Here is a 27,500-nt window from a genome sequence, read left to right as displayed (position 1 = left end):
GATTGTGTGGGGAGGAGGGAGGGAGGGAGGGAGGGAGGGAATGTCTGTAGACCTGTGGGTACTGATCATTGTCGTATTTAGCCGAGGGTAGGATTCAGTATGAATGGAGACCTGTTTCCATGAATTTTTTTATTTTAACTGGAATTGAGGACTCTTGGTGTCCGAATTCTGATAAATATCAGTTCACTTGACGCTAAAAACACTTGGTGACCGTGGTTACGGGCTGCTCTGTGAGCAAGAGCCCGTGCTGGCATAAGGCCAGCTCAATACAAAACAAGGTGACGGTGAAGACTTCGTGAATAGTATTTTACATGAATTAGAGAAATTGAGGTCATGACAGATAAAGACTGAATTGCAGTTATTTTTTTTTTACAACGGAATTCCCCCCCCCCCCCCCCCCCCCACCCCCCCCCCCCCCCCCCCCCAATGTTTTCGAACAGTCGGAGAGAAGGAACCTTAGAATAAGTGAGAGGAAACATACCTGAAATGAAATATCGCAATCTTTCTTCAGAATGACAATGAAACCTCTTACGGTGTGTAAACATAGCTCCATCTGCATCCCAAGTGGACAGATGCTTCTCTCCTCCCTCCCTCCCATTTAGCCTGAAGGAGAAGCTGCTTATGGTCAATCCTGCTGGAGGAGAGGTTTTCTTTGTTTCGACAGTTTATGTAACCAAAACATTAAGCCTTTTTTAAAAGTTAGCTTTGAATATAATTTTTTTTTCTTTTTGGAAATGGTTGTCCTGCTGAATGTCATAGACATTGCTATTGATCTTAGGAAATGGTTAGCTCTCTCTCTCTCTCTCTCTCTTCTCTCCTCTCTCTCTCTCTCTCTCTCTCTCTCTGTGTGTATGTGTGTGTATATACATTGGCTCGTGGTATTGAATAAATACGAGAAGAAACTCTGTATCGCTGATACTTGTAATGGAGATTAGGTCTCTGACGCTTACCGATGATATATCATACAAAAAAAAATATTGATAAGGCTAATTGTCTTCCCATGCTAATACCGCCCGAGAGTTGTGGTTGTCGTAGTTATTTTGGCATCTTTTATGAATCTCGTGATGCCCCTTAGAGAGATTTTTGGGTATGGGTACATGGTGGCGGTATGCGGGTTTAGAATGGTTTAAGTGCAGAAAGAGGTAGTTCGTGCAAGGGATGCTAAGTTTTTTTTTTTTTTTTTTTTTTTTTTTTTTTTTTTTTTTTTAAGGGGGTAGGTGGGTTCGAAACTTTTCCGTAAATTAAGCCTATTATTAACCCACCCACCACCCCCACCCCCACAAGTCTATTTCTTAGAGGGATTTTCGAAAAAATGGGATAACTGTTACTTGTGAAAAAAATATATATTCTATAAGACGGTAAGGCGACATGTTGCATCATTAATATATTTTCGCTTTAATTACGTTTCGTTACCATAATTTTTAAAAAGATTTTCCCCTAATTTAAAAAAGGTTTTCCCTTTTTTATCTCTATCGATTGGAAATATTAGTGTGAAGATTTAACGCTTCCTATTATCATTATTATCGCCTGTCAAATGAACCCCAAATCTCTGCTAACGCCACTCGAAAGCCTCCTGTTCATATTCCTGCTTCATATGCAAGGCGTTTCCATTCAGAGGAGAAGAAGGTTAGACAGACGGCCTTGTTGTAGGCTCTGACGAGTGCTGCCCCATCCCGCAGTTGTTGAAGATGAAAAAGAAGAAGCCAGAGGATGAGAATAGGTGAACAGAAGGAACAGACAGGTAAGGAGGGGTTGAAGGGCTGGGGTTGAGGAGAAGAGACCTTACCTTACAGACCTTACATCTTGTTCGGGTTGCCCCAGGTCCCTCAGTGTGAGGCACCTCTAATGTCTACCAGAGAGTTGCTAGTACATCTTCCGGTATATTTTGCATCTTCCAATCTTGGATGGTCTGGGATGCAGTTTAGATATTTGTCGAGCTTATTCTTAAACACATCTACGCTCACTCCTGATATATTCCTCAGATGAGCTGGCAACGCATTGAATAGACGCTGCATTATCGATGCTGGTGCGTAGTGGATTAATGTCCTGTGTGCTTTCCTTATTTTTCCTGGTATAGTTTTGGGCACTATTAATCTACCTCTGCTTGCTCTTTCTGATATTTTTAGTTCCATGATATTTTCTGCTATTCCTTCTATCTGTTTCCATGCCTGAATTATCATGTAGCGTTCTCTTCTCCTTTCTAGACTATATAATTTTAAGAATTGTAGTCTTTCCCAGATAGTCTAGTCCTTAACTTCTTCTATTCTAGCTGTAAAGGACCTTTGTACACTCTCTATTTGTGCAATATCCTTTTGATAGTGTGGGTACCATATCATATTGCAATATTCAAGTGGACTGCGAACATATGTTTTATAAAGCATAATCATGTGTTCAGCTTTTCTTGTTTTGAAGTGCCGTAACAACATTCCCATTTTTGCTTTACATTTTGCCAACAGAGTTGCTATTTGATCATTGCATAACATGTTCCTATTCATCATCACACCAAGGTCTTTAACTGCTTCCTTTGTGATGGTCTCATTATTAGGTCCCTTATATGCATATAGCTTTCTTTCTCTGTCTCCATAATTTATTGATTCAAATTTATCAGAGTTAAATACCATCCTATTTACCTCTGCCCAATCATATACTTTGTTAAGGTCTCTTTGTAGAGCGTTCCTATCTTCATCACAAGTAATTCTCTACTTATTCTTATGTCATCTGCGAAACTACTCACTACCGAATCCTTCACATTATTGTCTATGTCTTCAATCATAATAACAAACAGTATTGCAGCTAACACCGTACTTGCGGCCACACCGGATATTACCTTGACTTCATCCGATTTCTCGTCGTTTGCAATAACTATCTGTTTTTCTGTTTGTGTAAAAATTCTTTTAACCATCTTCCTACTTTATCCACGATATTTGGTGTGTTTTCTAATTTTCTTCGCTAATATATTATGGTCTACTTTATCAAAAGCTTTTGCAAAGTCTAAATAAACCACATCTGTTTTCAATTTACGCTTTTCATATTTTTGAATTGTCTCACGGTAGGACTAACAGTTGGGTTTGTGTACTTTTTTTCCGGGTACGAAACCATGTTGTCCTTTATTAAACAAATTATTTTTTATTTTTTATTAAATGTTTCATAATATTTTTCTTCATTACCCTTTCATACACTTTCATAATATGTGATGTTAGACTCACAGGCCTATAATTACTTGCCTCTAGTCTTGATCCACTTTTGAAAGTAGGGGTAATATATGCTAATTTGTGCTCATCATAAATCTTGCCTGTATCTACACTTTGTCTTAATAATATTGCAAGTGGCTTTGCGATAGAATGAACTACTTTCTTTAACAAAATAGCAGAATTCCATCAGGCCCTGCAGCAGCTCCATTTTTAATTTCATTAATAGCCTGCACAATATCAGCTTCATTAATATCTATGTCAGCTAAACATATTCACTATTTTTCATCCCTTACTTCTATATCATTATCTTCATTATCTATTCTAGGGGTGAATTCTCTCTTATATCGTTCTGCCAGTATGTTGCAAAATTTTCCTTTTTTTCATTCGTTAATCTCCCTTCAATTCTCAGAGGGCCTATTTCTATTCTTCTTTTATTCATCTTCTTCGCATATGAGTATAATAGCTTGGGGTTTTGCTTGATATTTAATAGGGTTTTTTCTTCCAAGTCCCGTTTTTCATTTTCTTTTGATTGTATAATCTTTTGTTCTGCATTTTCTATCTTACTTTTTACTTTTTGTTCTATAACTTTCCATGCATTTTTTTCTTTTGCAAGACTTTTTTCCACTTTCTGATTTTCTGGAACAAGATCCTTCTGTCTCTTGGTATGCATGAATGATGTTTACTTTTTTCTTCTTCGGCTATATATTTTTCCACTTTTTATTTCTCCAATATTTTATATAATATCTCCGTATTTACCCATATGTCATCACTACGAAAATGTTATCCAATCTTTGTTTAATTCTTCATTAATTTCTGACCATTTTATATTTTTTACTGTAGAAGTTGTATTTTCCATATCCTTCCCACTTTTTCATTTTCTTGCTTATCTCTATTTTTTCACTTGCTTTGGAATGAACTGTTAATTCTATGACAATTATGGTCTGAAATATTCGCATTATAAACTATTATTTCTTTAACATAATTCATCTCGTTCACAAATACTAGGTCTAAAGTATTTTCCGTTCTTGTTGGCAGGTGATTTATTTGTTGATGTTGTATTCTAGTAGCATATCTAATAGCTTTTCAAATTGCCTCTTATCTTCTGCACTACTATTACTCTCTTTTTTATATGTATAGTACAAACCACAATCTCCTATTCGTTCTTTTTGTTCTTCCCATTCATACGAAAGGAAAGTTGAAGTCACCAGATAGGAGAATAGTCCAGTCCTTGTGATTTCTACATATATCATCCAATTTTTCAATTATTAAGTCAAACTCTTTAGTATTAGGAGGTATATATTTACTATGTTCATCAATTTTTCAGATTCAAATTCTACCGCTATTAGTTCACATTCTGAGTTACTATATTTCTCATATATTTTTCTTGTTTTTGTCTTTCCCATATATTGCGGTTCCCCCTTGATTCCTATTGTTTTTTTTTCTATCTGATCTATAAGTTTGGAACCCTTTTATTTGATCATCATTCCCAGTCTCTTGGGAATACCAGGTTTCACTTATATTCATTATATCTATTTCTTTTCATTTTGGGTTAGTTCTTCTAAGTACTCTATTTTTCTTTTTGAGTTACTCGTAACTAAACCCTGCGCATTCATCACTATGATGGTTTGCGTGTTTTCTCCTTCATTTAATACTGGTATAATAGGATTTTCCCATGTCTCTTTCCTGCTGGTATGTTGTTCTTTTTTTCATTTCCAGAAATTCTGACATTAAAAAATCCAACTTTTCCATAATATTTGATCTTCCTTCATCATAATTATTCATTTTGTGTCTGAATCTGCAATTTTCTCCGTTTCTGCAATATCCTCTTGCATAATAAATACAGTTATTATCTCTTGAGTAGAATTTCGGAGCTGATGCTTTGAAATTTTTTGCTGACACCTCTGCATATCTCATTGGTGGTTTGCTTTTCTCTTTTACCTGATATTCTTGATTTCTCTCTTTTATTTTGTTTCTTTCTTATTTTGGATTTTATTACTTGGTTGGTTATTTATTTGATTATGATTCATGGCTACAGGGTGCATATATTTGCATTTTTTGTCGAACTTACATCCTTTTCCTTCTTTTAGGTTTTTACATATTTTTGGATGCAGATCTCTGCAATCATCCCCATATCCATCTAAGTATGCACATTTACCATATATTTCATAGTTTTGACATATCTTAGGATGTTTGTAGTAACATCTTTCTCCAAATCTGCAATTCCCTCTTTTCAAAAGTTTGCAGATTTTGTCTTTCTTGTCTATTTTTTCCTCTTTCCCGTCATTGTATAGATCTGGGTAGAGCCTCTTCGGGATTTGCTTTTCTGTTGTCATATCGTAATTTATTTCTTCGTAGGTATGCTGCTTTATTGCCTCATATGTAGTATCAATGAGTATCTCTGCAGAGAGAGAGAGAGAGAGAGAGAGTTATAGTAGTGGAAAAGAAGGAGCAGGCAAGGGTTCAACGGGAGGAGGAGGAGGAGGAGGAGGAGGTATATGCAGGAACTTGTAGTAGTGGGAAGGAACGAACAGATAAGGTTCAACGGGTTGAAGAGGAGGAGGAGGAGAGAGAGAGAGAGAGAGAGAGATGAGAGAGAAGCGAGAGAGGAGAGAGATGAGGAGATCGCGAGAAGGTGCGGGAAAATATATTTCAAAGAAGTTCATAGGGTTAGGAAAAAAGAAGAAACAGGTAAGGGCAAACGGGTGGAGGGGAGGAGGAGGAGGAGAGAGAGAGAGAGAGAGAGAGAGAGAGAGAGAGAGGTGAGGGAAGATATATTCAAAGAGTTATAGTAGTGGAAAAGAAGAAACAGGTAAGGGTTCAACGGGTGGAGGAGGAGGAGGAGGAGAGAGAGAGAGAGAGAGAGAGAGAGAGAGAGAGAGAAGAGAGAGAGAGAGAAGATGTATACAGGGAGTTGTAGCAGTGGGCCATTGGGCGGGTCTCCTTTTGTGTTATTGCATCTTATGGTAATTATAATTATTAGCATCACCGAACCTGAAGGGGAAGGATGGATGGGGTGGCTGAGTGGGCGAGGAGGCAAACGGTGTCTCGTGCCTTCCTCCTCCTCTTCCTAATATTTCGTTGGTGTCACTTTTCCCATCTTATCAAATAACTCTACAAAGCTGAGGTTGGAAAGTATCGGTGAAGTATGCATCGGGTGACTGAGTGTTTTCCATTCAAGATATTATTTTTCTTGGTGTTTTCCGCTCAAGATATTACTTTGAATTTTTTTTCGTCCAAATTATGTAAACGTAAATATATATATATATATATATATATATATATATATATATATATATAGATATGTATATATATATATAATTCCTATATATATATATAATTATATATATATATATATATATATATATAATATTATATATATAGATATATATATATAATATGTATATATATATATACACTATGTATCTGCAGTCATTCATAACAGTCGTTCGTGAACGCCAGAAAACAAACAAGACACTCAATCAATCAATCAAAAAAGGTGGGCGGTTGGGCAGAGAGCTCACTCTAAAAAAAAAAAAAAAAATAAAAAAATAAAAGACATTCTCCTGTAACTTTTTTTTTTTATGCGTAGTAGGATTTTTGTGTTTCGTTTAATGTATATTCACGAGGTTTCTGTGTGCGTTTTTTATTATTATTTTTTTTTTTTTTTGACACGCGAAATCCCAGCTGTGCCTCTTGGGTTGGAAAAACCCACATCATCCAGTACAATAGAAGAATTTAGTGCTTTTCAGATACACGATGTAAATATAATTCCGTGAAAAATTGACAGCGTAATAAAAAAAAGAATAAAAAAAATTCTTGGGGGTAATGTTAACATTTGGAAGAGTTCGTATAGTTTAGAAATATATATATATATATATATATATATATATATATATAATATAGAAAAATTTTATATATATATATTACATAATTGTGTATGAGAAGAGAGAGAGAGAGAGAGAGAGAGAGGGGTACTATCTGCCTTAAGACAGAATAATTAGAGTGTCAGCAGCACGAAACATCCCCATAAAGTGAATCAGGTGATAGCGATACCACAGGTGGCGATAATTTCTCCTCTCTCTCTCTCTCTCTCTCTCTCTCTCTCTCTCTCTCTCTCTCTCTCTCTCTCTAAGACAAGTCTCCCCCCACCCCTCGACATCCTACCATCCCTTCCTTCCCATTCACAAACTGTTGACGTCATATAGGGTTTGGCGAGTGTAAGGGGTCCTACGGGATAGAGGTAGAGTCCTTAAGGGTAGAGCTTAGATTTGGGAAGGAGCATTGGTTCGTACCTTCTGTATTTTTTTTTCTTTCTTTCTTTTATTGTGATGTTTCCTTTATATTTTGATAAGAGATTCCACTAGTAGGTATAATGCAACCCTTGATGATTACTTTTATGATATGTGATAAAAGCTGATAAGAAAAAGTATTGCTTGATCCCTTTGTCATTGTTGGAGTACAAAGTTTGTGCGTGTGTGTGTGTGTTTGTTTGTTTGTTTGTTTTTATGGGCATGTGTTCTATGTGTACTGGGGTGCGTATTTACTCTCGTCTCTCAACCACTTCAGTGCATCCATTGTGAATCGTATTTCATTCCGTTTTAAGTCTGTTTATGTTTTGAAATAATGAGAGAGAGAGAGAGAGAGAGAGATAGAGAGAGAGAGAGAGAGAGAGAGAGAATGTGTGTGTGTTTGTGTGTATAGATTGCTTATTTATTGGTTCCTTTCCTTGTGTAGTGGGATTTCCCTTGTCGAGGCTCTCATCTACTTAGAATCGGACCTTATTCATAATAAAGTGTGCCCATAAAGTCCCAGTACTGTTACAAGTATTTAGCGCTTGTAATGGTACTGGGATTTATGGACACCCTGTAGTTATCTCCTGCAGTGACGTCAGATCCTACTTTCCAATCGGACGCAAGGTGCGATATCGTGTCAGAATTGCGCCCTGTAATGCGGTTTCTGAAATGACCCGGGGCATTCCATCTTGGGTCAGCGGGTAAGATCTATAAGAGCTTTTCCAACGTATCATTGAAATTTGTGCCCCGAAATACTTTTGGAAACTGGGAGCACCTTTGAGAGCGGCGGCTTTGCAGGTTACGGGACGGAAGTACGAAGAGAGAGAGAGAGAGAGAGAGAGAGAGAGAGAGAGAGAGAGAGAGAGAGAGAGAGAGAGAAATTGATTTTTTAACTTTCTCTAGAAACTTGGCTTGTTAACTCTTAGGTTGTCATTCGTGAAGTATCGATGGGCAATGTGTATTAGGGTATTTAAGAATAGTTTGAACTAAGGTGTAGGTTTTTTTGTGTTTTTGTGTAGTATATTTTTTTATTCCTTTGTTTAATTTTAGTTTAGTTAAATATCTAGATAAGTAGATTGCCTTTCTAAGCTTTTGGTACCGTAGTTGCCCACACATGAGTTAGTTTTATGCAATCTTATCTTTTCCGTGTTATAGCTTTGGGGTTTTATCAATCTCTCACAAGAAATAGATACAGTAATAAGGTAATTTATCATTCGTCGAATTCCTAGACACGGAAAAAAAATATTGACATTTCAGTTCGTACTTCCGAGTTAAACGTGATCTCCAGAGGCTTTGGTTGACCACAGAGAGTCGCATGTTCAGAAATCCTTGGCAGCTGATTTAATGCAGAGACGGCGGCCACGCCTCTTTTAGATACGTTGTCGTTGCCAGATGTTTACGAACGACGTTTATCAGAACGATTGCGACTATCCTGTTTGGCTTCTCATTCACACCTCGAGTGACTTCCTTATGATTTTAAGGTTGATATTCCAGATTAGATTGGCTGACAACATGTTTAAGTCCTGTTAACGCGAACCGACTGCTATAGTAGATTCACATCAACTGTGGATTTGATGTCTAGGCCAGTCCCTTACGACGCTCCTGATTGGCTGTTGATAAGCCAATCACAGGGCTGGGAACTCTCACTCTCTCGAGAGAGTTCACATGGGTTGGAGCTATGTACTACCTCTACTGGGGGATACGTCTTTCAAAAGTATCTCTCAGGAGAGGTGGAGCATACATCCTGCCTGCCTGTGTGAACTTTCGAGGGAGACTGAGAGTTTCCAGCCCTGCGACTGGCTTATCAACAGCCAATCAGGAGCGTCGAAAGGGACTGACCTTAGACATCATATGCACGGTTGATGTGAATCTACTAAAGTAATGAGGTCGTAACAGCTGTCAGAATTGTAGCTCTGGGAATGTTCTGAGTTTTTTTAATCGGGAAATATGGTAGGAATTTGGTGAAAGTGGTGTTTTGTAATAATGTAATTAAGTCATAGCACACTAATTTCAGTGGCTGTAATACAGCTGAAATCGTACATAGTCGATTTATTTTGTTAATTATAATATGGATAGATTGCGTCTCGAATGTTACGATAACTGTAATATGAAGAAATTTTTTTTAGATATTATGATTATGATTGTTATTGACATTTCAATGAAAGCTAGGTATAACGATTTCCTTGTATTAAATCTCTCTCTCTCTCTCTCTCTCTCTCTCTCTCTCTCTCTCTCTCTCTCTCTCTCTCTCTCTGCAACTATGTGGTGTGAAATATCAATCCGAGTGTCCGTTATCAGTTGGTATCCCGTGATAAGGTTGAATAACTTCTCTAGATTTCAAACTTTTAACTGTTGCTTCATATCGTTTCTTCATTCTTATTAGAAGTTTTTTTTTTTCTTTCAATGAAACCGCGATTTTTGCTTTGTTTCGCAGATGAAACTTTTATTCGATTGTTAGTTTTCATGTTTTTATTCAGTACTGAAAATGGTTGTTAGATTTTTAATAAGGTAGCTTTAGGACATTCACTTACTTTTATTGATGAAATTTTCTTCAAATTAGCTTATCAGCATTGAAAACAGTCTATCGTATTGCATGCGAGTTTTGCATCGGTATGAAGACGCATTGATTTAAACTCATTAATATTATTATTATTATTATTATTTTGGTCTATCACAGTCCTCCAATTTGACTGGGTGGTATTTATAGCGTGGGGTTTCGGGTTGCATCCTACCTCCTTAAGAGTCCATCCCTTTCCTTACTATGTGCGCCGTTTCTAGGATCACACTCTTCTGCATGAGTCCTGGAGCTACTTCAGCCTCTATTATTATTATTATTATTATTATTATTATTATTATATTATTATTATTATTATTATTATTATTATTATTGACAAATAGCCTAACTATGACAAATATGAATATTGGAATTTTAATCAACAACCTAGTTGAGTCAGAAAAACGAATTATCAAAAGAATTGAAAAGACCTTGTATAAGAGTAATTCGTTGAGAACTACCATTATTTTTAACAAAACATTATTATTATTATTATTATTATTATTATTATTATTATTATTATTATTATTATTATTCAGAAGGTACCCCTATTCATATGGAACAAGTCCACTAAAGGGCATTGACTTGAAATTCAAGCATCTAAAGAATATGTTGCTCATAAGGAAGTAAGTGAAGGTAAGTGGAAATACAGAAAAGAGATACCACTTACTAAAAAAAAAAAAAAAAAAAAATCTTGCTATAGTCATTTTCCTCGTACGAAACTGGCCACCGGTGTGGGCATTACTCACCGAGATCCTTTTCTTCATGCAGCCGAAAATGCCCGTGTTGAGATTACGTGCCCCGAGACAGGTGCCCTGACCATCGGCTGAGACAGCGACTATAATTATGATTGGAAAAACGGTGCCCCTGGGCAAGCTTCTCATACAAAACATCGAGAAGTGACCCTCACGCCCTCAAGTCGCATTTCCAATGCCACCTGGTGGAGTAAGAGCGGAGGTGGGCGGGTATTGCTGGTGGCGATTTTTTTTTTTTTTTTTTTTTTTTTTACGGTTTTGATAAAGATCATGTTTCCAATGTGGAATTGCTTATGTAGTACAAACAGTAGTTTACTATTCCCTGTTTATGGTATGGTTTGTTCCTGTGTTTCAACTGTGCAGCCTCTCTCTCTCTCTCTCTCTCTCTCTCTCTCTCTCTCTCTCTCTCTCTCTCTCGACTTTTCCAGTCATGAATTTTCTCTTCGGTGTGGTAATGAGTATGTTTACTCGCGTGTATATATTCATGATATATATTCACTCGTGTATATATTCATGAGTATATGTTTACTCGTGTGTATATATTCATGAATATATGTCTCATATATATATATATATATATATATATATACATATATATATATATATATATATATATTCATGATTACATATTTACTCATGCGTATATATTCATACGTTAAGGAATTATTGTTGCTGATCAATGTGTATTAACAGTTGCAGTAATACTCGTAAAAAGAATTAAAGTCTACAAAGTTTATATAGCTCATAGATCGCGGTATATATATATATATATATATATATATATATATATATATATATATATATATATATATATGAATTACCAATGAAATTAGAAGCATCCAGTTTATTCCTGTAATAATCTGCTGCCAAATTATACTGGTATTACCTGGGTGAATCTGGTTTTACCTTCTTGTTTTACAGAAATTGAATATTGAAACCAGTTTTAACTGATGATCAGTAATTTGAAACATTTTGTTTTTGTTTCAGTGATATGTACCGTAATGGTAAAAATTGGGTTTAATAGCAACTGGTAAGTTAATGATAAAAAATGGGTTTAATGGCAACTGATGAAATAATTATAAAAATGGGTTTAATAGTAACTGATGAAATAATGATAAAAATTTGGTTTAATAGCAACTGGTAAGTTAATGATAAAAAATGGGTTTAATGGCAACTGATGAAATAATGATAAAAGATGGGTTTAATAGCAACTGATAAAGTAAACCAACCTACGATTTTCTTGCAGGTGGTGAGATTCATTTTTTTATTTAAGTTTTCAGTAAACTTATCTTTATACCTTTCAGTCCTCCAGGGTTCTGATAGTCCAAGGTTTCTTTTAGGAGCCGTTATTATACAACGAAACAGTAAAAAATTGTCAATTGCCTTTGCAGGTGAAAGGAAGTTGCATAACATAAATTTAAGGCGGTGTGACCAAGAGCTAGGACTATTTGATAGACTACTATCCTGGATTGGAAGATTGGTGATCTCTCTCTCGCTCTCCTCTCATTCATGAGATGAATCGATTTCTTTAGAATACAAAAGATTGGAAAATGTATTCAATGTAATAAGGAACGCACACACACACACACACACACACACACACACACGAAAAGCCAGGACCTCTTGGTATGCTAGTCACCTCTCGCTCCCCTACAAGTGATTACGGTTTTGTTTTCTTTGCGAAATGTTTTCATTTCCTCCCTTGGTTCTGAGTCGGATTTTTTTTTTTTTTTTTTTTTTTTTTTTTTTTTTTTTTTTTTTTGCCGAGTGGTTTAACAACGGTGCGACGAGTTTCTCTCTGCTTTTGCCTTCGAACATAATTCAAACATTGCTTTGTCGTTTGTTATTTGTTGCCTGGAAGATTGCTTGTATTTTCATATTTTCAGTCGGGATTATTATGCTTCTTGCTTTTTGTTTTAGGGTCCTGTTTTTTCCTTTTTTTTAGATTGTTAAGGTTTCAGTCGTCTGTAGTGTATTGGAAATAGTAGCATATTATTCAACTGGAGTTTCGTTGAAGCTGTTTATACTTATATATATATATATATATATATATATATATATATATATATAGATATATATATATATATATATATATATATATATATATATATATATATATATTATTATATATATACATCTACATACAATACATAGTTGGTAGAGAATGGGATGATGTTACAGTGATGTTTGTAAATGAAAGCTAAAATCTTTCTCTCTTACACGACTTATATCATTCCTTCAAATCATGGGAAATTTACTTTTTACGCAGCGCTGTATAAGAACAGATTTATTTTGCATTCGTTATGAATTTGCCACTTCTTTCTCCTCCTCCTCCTCCTCTTCTTCCTTCACTTCCTCCTCTTCCTCCTCCTCCGTATACTCTTCCTCTTTCGTAGGCTCTTACGTTCGTCGTAGTAGGTAGGACAGAGTTAAGAAAGAAAGGGATCGTGCAGGCCATGTGTGTTTTCCTAATGGCCGCCAGTTTTTGCCAAAGAGAAAAACCAAAGGTGACGCCCAGCGGAAATATGTCGGGTTGGAGCAGCAACAGCTACAGTCTGGCTGTTATGCCGGTATTTGAATGTTGCATTGGATTGGTGTTATGATGTTTCAAGAAGCTCTTATCGTTGCAATCCTTCTACAGCGGAATGGTGAACTCTTTCAGTATTTTTTTCATCGTTTGGAAATGGGGTGATCAGTGATTATATTTTTTACAGCTAGAGCAAAGGGTGCTCTCTCTCTCTCTCTCTCTCTCTCTCTCTCTCTCTCTCTCTCTCTCTCTCTCTCTCTCTCTATTTCCTTTGTCCATAGCCGACTTCTTTAGCAGGATATGTCTTAATTCAGAAGTAGTTGCGAGCAACACTACTAGGTATTATCAGCAGTATATTTACACCCTCCTTAAACACATAGCTTACAATACCTGTCACTGCAGCCCACACAACTTATTCTACACCCCCCTCCCCTCCCACACCCACATCCCATTTGCCTTCGCCACCTACTCCAACAACGATGTGTCTCCACCCCCATCGCCGATGTCTATCTACCTGCGTAAGCGTCTCGCTACATAGTACTAGCTCCAGTTCGGAGACTTTATGAGTCCTGCGCATCCTCATTATCCTTGTTGAATGGAAGGTCCTCTGCATCAAAGATCGTTTGCCGCTTTCAACTTTGAGCTTCGGATGGAATTGCCTCCTCCTCTGGAATCGGGTTCGAAGGTGATTTCAAGGGTTGGTGGCCTCCCTGGGAAAGGGTGTTGATGTTGGGTTCGTGTTTGTTAGGGACGGAGGTACTTGTAGGGAATTGTGCTGACGCAGTTTCGACAGTTTTTGGAATTGGTTTAAGCCAGGGGCCCTGACTTGAGGAGTTTTAGGATGTGGCATCGCACTAGAAGTGTTAGCATTAGAATATAATGAAGATTCAATTGTGTATAAGAGGATTGTGTTGGCATGGATGTAGAATTTGTTGACGCCATTTCTCAGAGTTTATGTATATGTCTAGCTTTAGAAGTGTTTGGGATAATAGAACTACCCAGGGAGCTTATGTTGGTGTCGTAATAGGTGGAGGTGGTGTGGTGAGGCTAGAAAAGGGTACTGGGGGAGGTGGGTTTCATGGGAGCACCCTCCCCGATCCCCGTTGTCTCTTAAATGAAAAGCATTATCAGGGAAAGGTGGTGTGATGGCTTATCTTGCCTGCTCGACCCTGTAATTCCCTGACCCTAAATTATCGTGGTTTTTCAGTTGTTACTTTTGTAACTAAGGATTCCTATATTTTTGTACATTTCACCATTTCTGGTGAACGGTTTACGCACGAATGTAAAGTTACAAGGAGTTACAAGGATCAGGATATCTCAAAGACTTAGAGTCCATCCGAGGAGACATCGTGAGCTCACTTATATGTAAGAGCAGGTGTTACTGTTCATTCACAGTTCTAATGATTTTATCTAGCTTTCTTTTATAAACTCACAACAAGGAGAGAGAGAGAGAGAGAGAGAGAGAGAGAGAGAGAGAGAGAGAGAGAGAGAGAGACTGGCACGTCGGTTGGCAAAAATGATAAATATGTTGAAGTCGTCTTCAACTACTATTATTGATAGAATAGTTTTGTTTTGAATTTCCTTCGGGTGACGTATTTTGTGACTGGAAAATGACAATTTTTTTTAAGGAATATTCATGAATCATTGCTTGCAAAAGGATATACTACACTGTCTGCAGTTTTGCGTCTAGCCTAATACGCCGGGTAACTATTGATTGGGTTCGATAACGTATTGAATGTTAAAGAGGCGACACTTGCTTATAAGGTCACGACAGAACAAGCTGTTCTTATGTAGTACTAATGAGTGAAGCTAACTCTATTTATTCAGATATCCTGATGACGATCAGTGTAACGATTTCAATTGATAGTTAGGCATTTTATTATTGTCTTTTAATTAATAAAGGGACAACCATACCGTGAAGCCTCTGTCTGCAAAGGTATCAATGTGAGAAAAGTTAACAGCTGTGGTTACTTTTATCGTGGGATGTTCTTGCTCATTTGCATTGGAGTGAGGACAAAAGTCTCAAAAGGCTTGTAAGGTCTGCCAGTCATCGTTTAAGAAACTTTTATTTCCTGTTATGACGCTTCACTAGACAGAATGGTAATCTGTATGGAATTCGCCGTAAAAGGAAACAACATTAGATGTGTATAAGTGATTCTGCTTGGTATTCTCTTATTATGGTTCGTGTTGAAACGCATACTTGTATTTCTTGACTGTCGATGGAATCATCTTGTGACTGCATAATGTGAATGTGGTGATATATATATAATATATATATATATATATATATATATATATATATATATATATATATATCAATATATATATAATGTATACGATTTTTTTTTTCGGGCGACTTCCGCGTACCTTATGATGTAAATAACTTGTTATTGAAGACTCATGACATAAAAGTCTGTTAACTGTAACTTAATAACAATCTTCACAGTAAAACTAAAGGTTACATGCCCCGTATTGTGATAACGGAAAACATTTAATCCTCTGTGTAATCGTTCCTCGGTTGAATTTTTTTTTTTTTTCCATTTGCAATCTCATTTTAATGCCAGGCAGGTGTCGAGGCCACTCCCAAATTTTCTGGTCCCCCTTGCAGACTACCAATAGCCCCGCTTCCTTCTTCTTCTTCTTCCTCTCTTCCCTCTCCTTGCAAAATAATTATCTCTCTCTCTCTCTCTCTCTCTCTCTCTCTCTCTCTCTCTCTCTCTTAGGGTATGGGATATCAAACCTTTGTTGACTTAGTAGGAGAATCACTCCATAATGTTATCCAAGCCAAAATTTCTCTCTCTCTCTCTCTCTCTCTCTCTCTCTCTCTCTCTCTCTCTCTCTCTCGGCTCTCTATCAAAGGACTATGGGAGATCACTTGTTGACTCAGTAGGAGAATCACTCCATGGTGTTATCCAAGACAAAAGTTATTTTTAAAACACCTTCTAGTTGCATTAGTAGACTTTTGTGTTCCCAGCGAGTGACGCAAGGAGCTTCTGACGCAAAAGTTACCAGATGGCGGATACAGTTTGAATGCGTCATGGAAGGTTTTTAAGTGACAATGAAAATAGCAACCATTATAGGAATGATGGTGATGATGATGATGTTCATATCTGAAAGTATCAGCTCCACATATGCGGAAAACTTGTATCTCCTAATGATACCCCTACTACTGTATTTAACAAATAATAATATAGTATAACAAATAATGGCTGTGGCAATATTATCAGTGGTTTTCCTTCTTGAGTCTGTTTGTGTGTGTGGCCATACAAACACATCATCAATACAGACTTCAGGGTGATAGAAAATGGTAAACTACATAGCAATCACTAACGAGCAGTTTATATAATATATATATATATATATATATAATATATATATATATATATATAATATATATATATATATATATAATTTCAGTTGTATTCCACATAGGAAAATGAAAAAAGGTATATCTCAGAAAATGCCCAACAGTTTCGTCCTCCAATGGACGCTCCAAGAAGAGGTCCATTGGAGGACGAAACTGTTGGGCATTTTCTGAGATATACCTTTTTCATTTTCCTTTGTGGAATACAACTGAATTACTATATCTTCGTGCCTAAGAAGATTATCCAGTACTATATATATATATATGTATATGTATATATATATATATTATATATTATATATCTATAATGTGTGCGCGTGTGTAGGAGTGTACTGATAAAAGGATGCATGTCTGCAAACCCTTTTATTAAGCTATAAATGCTGAAGAGGAATAATGTGAGATATGAACCCGATTCATTAAATTTTTACTTTTATTTTAGTCTCTCTTTTCATCCTCATAAAGTTCATTCAGTCTGCAATGAAAGCAATTTACTGATTATTTTTCTATTCAGTTTTACGCTTCCATAAAGCTCTGCACTCTGTGGGGCCGTCGTGTCTGTTTTTTTTTTTTTATCTTTATTTTTTTTTTATTCCGTGGCAAGGAAGTGAGAGTGGCACCTTCTTAGCGCGGGAAGTCATAGAATCCATTTGGCCGTACATGAGCGTATGGCACTGAGGAAGTGCCTCGTTGGGTATAGCGGAAATTGCAAGCCCTTCTCGCTGAGAGAGAGAGAGACAGAGAGAGAGAGAAGGAGAGAGAGAGAGAGAGAGAGAGAGATTTTGTTATATTTCACTATATAGTTTGGTCACAAATCATTCTCTATTCTATACTATTTCTGTAGTCGTTCTGTTTACTGAGCAGATAATTTGTTCTTCAACGAGAGCGCTTAACTAGGGTCAACAGCTACGCCAAAACCTTTCAACAATGAAGATTTTAATTCTTGCCTGTGAATGCATGACTACATTATCCGTGAACAGTATACAAGCGATATGTAAATGGCATTGCAAATGCGTTGCATTGCATCTTATAGGAGAAAAGTAATTTATCATCCAGATATTTTAAATGAATATGTCGGGTAAATTTCTTCCACTTCCTTATAGCTGTTCTTGAAATATCTAACAAATTAACAGATAAGTATATAATCTACTCCCAGTTCTTGTTATTGAAGGTTAAAAAAGATATATAATATATATCTATATATATATATATATATATATATATATATATATATATATGTATATATATATATATATATATATATATATATATATATATATATATATATATATATATTGAAAGTTCGGACGAGGTTTATAAGCCCCATAAAATATCCACAATCCACTCGTTCGCTTCTCATGTTACTTAATAATCATCTCTCCATCTCCAACTATGATTCATGATTGGCTTGGGATCCGTGTATCACACGTCTTAGGAGACTTAGCACGCTATCATCAGGCTCATGTTAAGGATGTGATATTTGATCGTTTATTGTATGTGAGTGTAAATAGTAATTACACACACACACACACACACACACACACACACAAATATATATATATATATATATATATATATATATATATATATATATATATAAACAGTTTTCCTTCAACTTTGGTTTATTTTTCTATGGTGTACTAAACATGAGTCTACAATAGGAGCTGTTTAAGAGATAAGGTTATGGATTTTATATGTATATGTATATATATATATATATATATATATATATATATATATATATATATTATATATATGTATATAGCTTTCCTTCAACTTTGATTATATTTCTGTGTGAAATACTAAACATGAGTCTAAAATAGGAGCTGTTTAAGAGCTAAGGTTATGGATTACCAACGTGAGAAAAGCGCTAGGCCTAGAGCATTACAACAGCGCAGTGATTTTCCCCCTAGGTATCTGTGCTCAGCAGTACAGACTAGTTCATATATTTGATTTCGTCTGCTGGCACCTTGGACATACCCTTGATTAACATGAGACTCAAGCACCGCCCCCCCCCCCCCCCCCCCCCACACACACACACACACACCCCCACATAGTACTTCCTCCATAGTCCACAGCAACAATCCCCGTTCTTGGTGACTCCTTCCCAATGCAACTCAGGCACTGCCAGACCTGAGCCAAGTTTAGGTGTTTGGGTCATGATGCTCTCTCTCTCTCTCTCTCTCTCTCTCTCTCTCTCTCTCTCTCTGATACTGAGTACATGAGTGTGCGTTGATATCTGCAGTCGTTTGGCCTAAATGTCATATCAAATTTAGGTCTATTTTTAACCATAGTGTTCGTTGCATTACAACGAGTCATTGAAAACTTTCAGTTATGTTGTTGGATATTGTATCTTTCTTTTTTTAGTTGCCTTATCCGTCACGCAAGATAAAATAAACAAGTAAACGAACGAAGTCCGGTGTTTGGCGAAGGAGGGTGACATCACCCTCTTTCAGCTACAGTCTGTAAAAGTAAGTGAATAGCCACCGATCATGCGATGATGCTTGTGCATCTAGCAGGATAAGGAGACGCTTTGTCTCTCCCCCTCCCCTACCCCTCGTCCATCTCTTCCATCCCCTACCGCACTTCAACTCCTAAAGTTGCTCCTCATGGGATTGAAGGTCCCACCTGAGAGGGGGCATCCTTAGGGGGGAGGGGTTGGGTATCCTTCCTTATCTCCACATCCTACAGTGGCGTATGTTCTCCCGGCTTCGTCTTTCGTTGGGGCTTCGAACAAGTAAATCCCTTGTTATGTTGTTTAAGAGTAATTCCATTTTATTATGACGAGCCAATTAAAATCGTGCAATAAACAATAGTTTTTAATTGTGCTTTATTATAAAAAAAGTACCTGTATCGTAAGTTCATATTTGATAGGTTCTTCGTCTCCTGGTGCTTAAGAATATGACCTTCGTAACATGCTTCTGATGGGTTGAATTGTCCGCTCATCCTGTAAGACAGGACTCGTGAGTTAGAGAAACATAAAAGATAAAAATTGAAGCCGTCCCCCAATGACGTCAGAACTTTTAAGTCCTCTATTCAGGTGTTGCGGTTTCATAGCATGGTTCGTCGAGTATATGTTTTATTAATCTTTTCTTTTGTTTTGTCTTTGTTGTGTCAAGAAACTCCTTTTTTTCTTTGTTTCTTTTTTCACTGTTATAGGCCAGTTGGATATTTTCTTCTTTTGTTGCGTTTCTATTGACCGTTTGCTACTTTAAAATTCATATTTGTTGAATTATTCTCATTATATTCCAATTACCTTAAATTGGTTTATGCTTGCTAATTATTGCTGTTAATTTACTTTATCCATTTATTATAAGGATGCGTAGACATGCGCCTATACCTCAACCGCTGTCATGGCATTGAAGGATTCTATGACGTGACGCAGCTGTAGTGAAACAATGTTGGGCAAACCAAGGATATGTCAGGCTCTCTCTCTCCTCTCTCTCTCTCTCTCTCTCTCTCTCTCTCTCTCTCTCTCTCTCAGCGCCGGAATAATGATGCGAGTCCTATAGTTGGTTAGTCCAGCGACTAAAAATAACCAATTTGCCGATGTCTCCCGCGTTGATGACGTTGATAACACGACGGTTGGTTGGCGTAAGCGACGAGATATGACGCCTCCTGCAGGAGTATGAGGTCTAAAAGAGAGCGTCGTGTTTGGGATGAGGACAGCTGAAATGACATCACAGAGGCATAACCTCCTCTTGTCACTTAGCCGCGAGGGGAGGGCGGCATATCATTAGCTATTTGGATGACATACGATATGTTCTGCCAGATGGGGCGAGTGTTTGATTCTCTCTCTCTCTCTCTCTCTCTCTCTCTCTCTCTCTCTCCATCTCATCTCTCTCTCTCTCTCTCTCTCTCTCTCACACACACACACACACACACACACACACACAGAGTTAAGCAATAATGGTAATCTCGGTCTTCCTCTACTCTATAAATATATCTGTATATACGCACATAATATATACGCACTTTTATGTACACACACACACGTGTATTTATATATATATATATATATATATATATATATATATATATAATATATATATATATATATATATATATATGTTATATAAATATATCCATAACACTAGTGTGTTAATAAAATTATCAATCAGGCTGTCGCCCAATGATTTGTCTATTATTGCAACTGGCTGATATTTAAATTTGTCAACTTAGGGGTATCCAGTTCGTCAACCGAGGGATATTCCCTTTTCTGGAAATATTAAGTAAATTCTTTCTCGAAACTCATCATTTAAACTGCATAGGCTTCTTTTCTCCACGCGACCTGTCTTTGTGAGGTTTCGTCTGTCCTTGAGACTGAATATTTAGTCTTATGCAGTAGATGCCCGATTGAGGCAGAGGAGAGAGAAGCCTTCGTCAGCGCTTTCGTATATTTACTGTTTATACATCTTCAGAGAAGGAAAGAAAACGTATTAGGGTCGTACTAAATATTACATCTTCAGAGAAAGGAAAGAAAACCCTCTAGAGACGTAATAAGTGGTCATATAACCGATGTTCAAAGAATTACTGTTAGTACAAACAAATAAATACATGCTACTATGTAATTGAGTTTGTATAATTTTTATTTCTTTACGAGCTATATATAATGTTTCTTCTTTACCATGAATTTAACGTTGTTTAAAAGAGCAAAACCGCCTAAAACCCACACTATATATATATATATATATATATATAACTATATATATATATATATATATATATATATATATATTATATAATCGGACGTATAAAAGACCCATTAAAACACTCAGGTTTAAAGCTAAGGACTATATATCGGTGGACTGCCTCCCACCCATATATATATATATATATATATATATATATATATACTATATATATATACTATAATATATATTATATATATATATATATAGATATATATATATATATATATATATATATATACTTTATTCTTGATGTGATTCATCTTGCACAGTGAAAGGGGCAATCATCGGTGTGCCTGTTGTGTATGTATTATTATTCGTATGTTTGGCAATGTTAATCTATTTTTTTGGACTCTTGAGACGAAATTTTATATGATATTGTATTTAATATCTTCATTTCTCTTTCCACAGGTAAGAAGAGTTCCAGAGGGTGTCCATTTGTCACTTTTCAAACCTGTGAGTAATTATATTAGTATTGCTATGTCAACGTGTTTTTTTCTTTTTTTTTTAGAATTTGGGAGTATAAAAATATATGACATTTATACGTGCATTAGAGTATAAATAAATTATGTGACATTTATACGTGTATTAGAGTATAAATAAATTATGGGACATTTATACGTGCATTAGAGTATAGAAAAATTTTATGACATTCATACGTGTTTTATGAGCTTTTTTTTTTTATTTTGTCTTGTAATATACATTTGTTCATGGGTATGTATACTCATAATTGTGTGTTGTGGGGTCTTAAAAGTAAACAGTTTTGTACTGCATGTTTAAACCATTTATGCGTGTTTTATACGACTTTTTTTTTTTTCTTAAACAGGGGATGTGCATTTGTTTATATTTACGAATAGATATGAATTCAGTGTTGTGTGAGTCTTTATCGTCAACAAGTGCGCACTGTGTATCTTTACACAAAGGACCACTCAACGGCAATAGAAGAATTAGGTAACTGAATACTTCCGTTGTAAGAAACGAAGAGATAATTCACGAACAGAGACCCCACATCCGCGATCAGATAAGTAGACCAGTCTAGTCCCAGCATCGCCAAAGCAAAACGGAAGGAAGTGAATCCTTCATGACATGAGTTGGGGGCAGGGAGGTGGTGGTGGGGGGGGGGGGGGGGGGGGGGGGGGGGGGGGGGAGGGGGGGGGGGGGGGGGGGGGGGGGGGGGGGGCGGGGGGGGGGGGGGGGGGGGGGGGGGGGGGGGGGGGGGGGGGGGGGGGGGGGGAGGTGAGTGGGGCCGTGCGAAGGAGCTCAGATACTAGAGTGTTCGTCTCGAGACGAGGAAGTGAATCAGTCGGTAGAGTTACGGCCCCGTCTCTAAGATCGAATTGAAGCGTCATTTGTACCGTCATATCGCTCTCCAATGGAATTGCAAAGTCCTACTTTCACGACGTTTTATTATGTAATAATGATGATGGAGGAGTTAATACTCTCTCCTCTCTCTCTCTCTCTCTCTCTCTCTCCTTTCACCGCCTGGGTACGTCTTCCTCCGATCATTCTAATCCATTCTGCGATTTCCCCTCTTAATTTGACCTCCGTCAAGTCATTTCCTCTGTCATTGGAATCGAGTCTAATGTTTAGAACGATTTCCTCGCCAGCAACAGACAGATTCGATTCCCAAGTGAGTCGGAACACTTAGGCAAAGGCCGTCGAATCCCATCGTGCCTCTCTTGTTGACCTAAGCTCTGAATGATGTACCAGGTAGTTAGTTGATTCTGGGGGTCGTGTGCGTTTGTATATGTAGCTGTGTATGTTTGTACATACGTGTGGATGTTGTTCATAATTTTAGTAGTTCCCGTAGGTGGTAATGTCGCCAGTGCAATCTCACGAGGCGTACTGTAGGCGTTACAAAGGTTCTTTGCAGCGTCCCTTACGCCCGTATCTGCAACCTTGCACATTCCTTTTACTGTACCTCCATTCATATTATCGTTTTTCCATCTTGCTATCCACCCTCTCCCAATGTTTCATAGTGCAACTGCTTTGAAGTTTCCCTCCTGTTACATCTATCAAACCTTTGTACTCTCAATATCCCTTCCAGCGCTGAATGACCTCGTAGGAGCCAGCGTTTGGCCTTTACCCTAAGATCTATATTATATTCCATGATTTTAGTAGTTACCCAGAGCGAAGCCTTTGGAGACACGTTATCATCACAACGTCGAGAGTAGTGGAGTTCCCCAGCGCTTCTTTCTCATGCCTGGACGAGGCGTCGGTGGTCAATTTAATTCTGGCTCTTCGTTGTTATGCGTCGGTTCCTGCATAGCAATGGCAGGATTGAGGGCTCTGTGGACGCTTAAGGATTCAGGGCCCCTCCTGAAGTCTCTGGAAATAGAAGCTCTTTCATGTCTGTCGGCTGATTATACTTCGGTGTAGGAGAAGAGGGGGAGGGGAGAATGGAGTGGATTTAAATTCTCATCTCCTGTTTTTCCTTAAATGAATGGGGAATGACCCCAGACTTAGGATAATGTTGAAATACTAAGCTAGAGTAAGGGAAGAAGATGAACTGAAGGGACAAGAATGAGCAGAACCATTTCCTGATTTGGTAAGCACCAATGCTTCAAAAACTCACTATCATTTAAGCCATTGCTAACACTGTTATAGCTATTATTTCTCAACTGCGTTGACCTCTACATGTGTTTTGTCTAACCTTATTATATTCCAAGCTCTCCGTTTTATGATATGACAACTTGACGGAAAATGTATTGCTTAGAATAGAGCGACGTTTGGAAATAATGAAAGAGCACTTGATCATTCAAACATGTACGACAGCTGATAATTAAAGATAACATCCGGTAATCCGATGCGCATTCATTAGGGATTTCCGTCACTGATACCACGTTTTTTTTTGTCAGAGGTACTTATGCGATTACGTTATCTGTGGAATGAAATTGTCTGTATTCCTCGTTTTCTTCTCAGTTTTTTACAACCTTTTGTTATTTACAACCTTTTTATTTCATTTTATGAATTTTACTGTTGTAATTCTGGACTGAATGTATATATTGCAGGCTGTCTTGGTATTGATCATCTTGGTATTGATCAAACGAAATCTGATTACAATCAAAGGATTCAAGTTTCCGTTTTACAAAATATTTCCTTTTCGTGGTCAAATGAATTTATGTAAACACCTCCAGAAAACAGTATCGTAATCCATCAAGGGGGGATAAAATAAACTTATGCCCTTAAGTAAACAGAAAGTTCCCAGAAATGAGTGACCTCCCAATAAGGTCCTTTTTTGTAAAAATCTATTTGAACTGCGGAGGTTCGTGTCTCTCATTCTTAGCCTTCTCTTCATTTGTTATTCCGTCTCTTCTCTTCCTCTTTGCATTCTCTAACGGTGAAGGCAGCATGCGGGTGACATTGAAGTGATCCTCTTAAGACAGAATAATTATTTCTATCCTTCTTGACGCCTGGAGTTTAAAAATTAAATACAACAGCCTCCATTTTCATGGTTGGCATTAAATGGTTCTCTGGCATCGTAAGTACAAGTAAAACTTTTCTTCTTCCATAACATCTATAGAAATATTCGAGTCATTTTGCTCCCAGTCTCTGTATCCTAAGCCTATTGGTTTTACTTAGCGTTTGCTATTATCTCTTGTTCTCTTCTTATTTATTTTCATAATCTTTACTTACTGATTCCTTAGTCACGTATTTCATATTGATTCACTCAGTGTTTCTCTTCATTTGATCATGTTTCTAGGGACTCCGTAATTCGTTAAGAAAAGTGGGAAGTAGGGAGATTAGATAAATTATAGGGTTGTATAATCTGTATAAGCATTCTGGCCGCTACCTTCTCTGGAGGCTGTGGCAGAAGGATTTGGAAATCAGTTCTCCAGTAACTCAATCCTATTTTATCCCTGAAGGATGGGTTTAGGATAAGACGCTTGGGATGGGCCCATGAGTACGTGGAAGTATTTTTTTGGGGGTGTGGGGTAATGAGAGAGGGAGAGAAAGAGAGATCGAGACGGGAGATAATAATTTGTTTATTAAGTGGTTTTGAACCTAACATTGTTGTTATTGTTTTTTATTTTTATTTATTGATATCCTAAAAGAATATTTTTTTGAATTAGATACACGTACTGACTGTTATGAAGAACTCTTCAGTGTAAATTCCAAGCTGCTAGAGAGAGAGAGAGAGAGAGAGAGAGAGAGAGAGAGAGAGAGAGATAACTTTTGTCTTGGATAACACCATGGAGTGACTCCTACTGAGTCAACAAAGTTTTGATATCCCATAGCCTGAGAGAGAGAGAGAGAGAGAGAGAGAGAGAGAGAGAGAGAGAGATTGGAGATGGGTGTTGTGAGGCGGAGGGTATTACTCGCACTTGCAGTAAAAGGTTTCAATGTACGTGATTGGGCAGTCTTCCTTGTCCTTTAACAACCCACAAGCCAGCCAGTCTCTGCGTAAAGTAAGACTCGTGTCTTGTTTCTTTGAGTCTGTCAAGATAATTATGATTGATCATCTTCTGACGTTCATCTCTGTACGTAGCTGCTACCTCTCTCTCTCTCTCTCTCTCTCTCTCTCTCTCTCTCTCTCTCTCTCTCTCTCTTTCTTGTGTGTGTGCGTGTGTGTGTATGGTTCAATTCCATACGTTGATTCGTGTAAATTGAGTGAAATAAAACGAACGGTTTCTCTACTTGGATTGAAAGCTGTAACATTGTTAACATTGTCGCTGTTGATACATCTCTTTCACTGCCTTTTCTCTAGCGAATTACATCCTTGAAGGGTGTCAACTCCTCCTCCTCCTCCTCCTCCCTCCCTCCCTCCCCCTCTTTCCATTTGTGAAGGGACGCATCTTGGTTTCTACTGTGGTCCTTGGGACGTGTCTGCCTCCACGTAGCTCTCCATAGCTGCCTGCATCTCTGACGGGGAATTATCGCCCTCTCCCTATAAACCTTCCCCAGTTATTCGTCTTTCTTCGTTTTCATTTATTATTTTCTTGCTTTGCACTGGCGTCTCTCTTTATCATTGTTTATCGCGTATCCATAACTCGCCTTTTTACTTCCCCGTGCCATGTTCCCTTTTTGCATTCCTTGATATACACTCTCATACTTCTTTCATTTCCTCTTATCTCCTCATCTTTCTTCGGCGCGCTCTCTCTCTTTCTCTTTCTCTCTGCTCTTTTATTATTCACTTTTCCTCTTCTCCCCCTCAATCCTCAACATTACCACCTTTCCAAAAATGTTCCTGTGTTTCTCTTCGTTTCATCTTAAGATTTCTTCCCCCCAAAATTCTAGACCTAATTTATCTTTCTACCCTCATGCGTTGCCCGGGGCCTCTATTTCCAGTCCACTGCCCGCCATTTTGGTTTTATCCAGTGGGCCTGATAGCAGCGGAACCATTCAATTAACCATTAAATTTTATACTCACTGTTACAATGACAACATTGTACTGTAGTAGTAACGACGTCAGCATCCATAATGAACATCGACAGAACAGGATCTGTCTGGATAACAATAATCATGGTTGCACTGGATAATGAGAAACACCAATAAAAAAAAACTTTGTATTACCTGACAGAAATCGTCCTTTCATTGATATAACAAAACAAAAAAAAGTGGGGGTGTAGGTATGGGGGGAGGGGGGGGGGCGGGTTGCAATAATGAATTGGTACAGGCCAGGTGTTCCTTTTTTTAATTCACCGCCAGGCGGTTTAGCTCTCCGCTTCAAAGGCGCCCCGTTGTGGCTTTTAATTCAAACGAGACTTGTATTTTATTTCAGTGTTTGCGTTCGATGAGACTTGTGGGTATAGCGGCGGTTTGGGTCTCACGATGATGACGTCATAGGTTTAAGGAAGCTGGAATGTAAACATTAGGTATGAAAGACTCTCTAGGTATTTTAAGTGTAATTTTCCCAGACTGCATAATAATGGGTGGGGGCCATCTCTCTCCTCTCTCTCTCTCTCTCTCTGGCTCCCCATCTCTCTCTCCATCTCCCTCTCTCTCTCTCTCTCGCAGTAACCTTTCTCTGAACCAGGTGGCCCACCCTTCTCAACAATTGATTGGACATTGCCTAAAGGTGACTCTTTATCAACACGATTGTATATCGTCTCTCTCTCTCTCATATTATATATATATATATATATATATATTCTCTCTCCTCTCTTATATATGTGTGTGTGTTATATA

At 37.5% G+C, this 27,500-nt stretch overlaps 1 protein-coding gene across 9 annotated transcripts in view; it reads left to right on the top strand.

The window, feature by feature from the left end:
* Positions 1-27,500, top strand: part of LOC135215456 (mucin-2-like) — a 372,218-nt gene that overhangs the window by 292,457 nt on the left and 52,261 nt on the right. For 8 of the 9 annotated variants that reach the window (XR_010314688.1, XR_010314687.1, XM_064250173.1 and 5 more), the window contains one exon: positions 21,783-21,827. The exons of the other annotated variant lie outside the window; for it this stretch is intronic. Coding sequence is in view for 6 of the 8 variants with exons in the window: in XM_064250173.1 (XP_064106243.1) it covers positions 21,783-21,827 (45 nt within the window). In the remaining 2 variants the exon portion in view is untranslated. The remainder of the gene's footprint in view (positions 1-21,782; positions 21,828-27,500) is intronic. 9 annotated transcript variants of the gene reach the window in all.

Source organism: Macrobrachium nipponense, chromosome 5, assembly GCF_015104395.2.
Source record: "Macrobrachium nipponense isolate FS-2020 chromosome 5, ASM1510439v2, whole genome shotgun sequence".
In the NCBI taxonomy this organism is placed as follows: domain Eukaryota; kingdom Metazoa; phylum Arthropoda; class Malacostraca; order Decapoda; family Palaemonidae; genus Macrobrachium; species Macrobrachium nipponense.
This window is presented reverse-complemented; position numbering and strand designations above follow the sequence as displayed.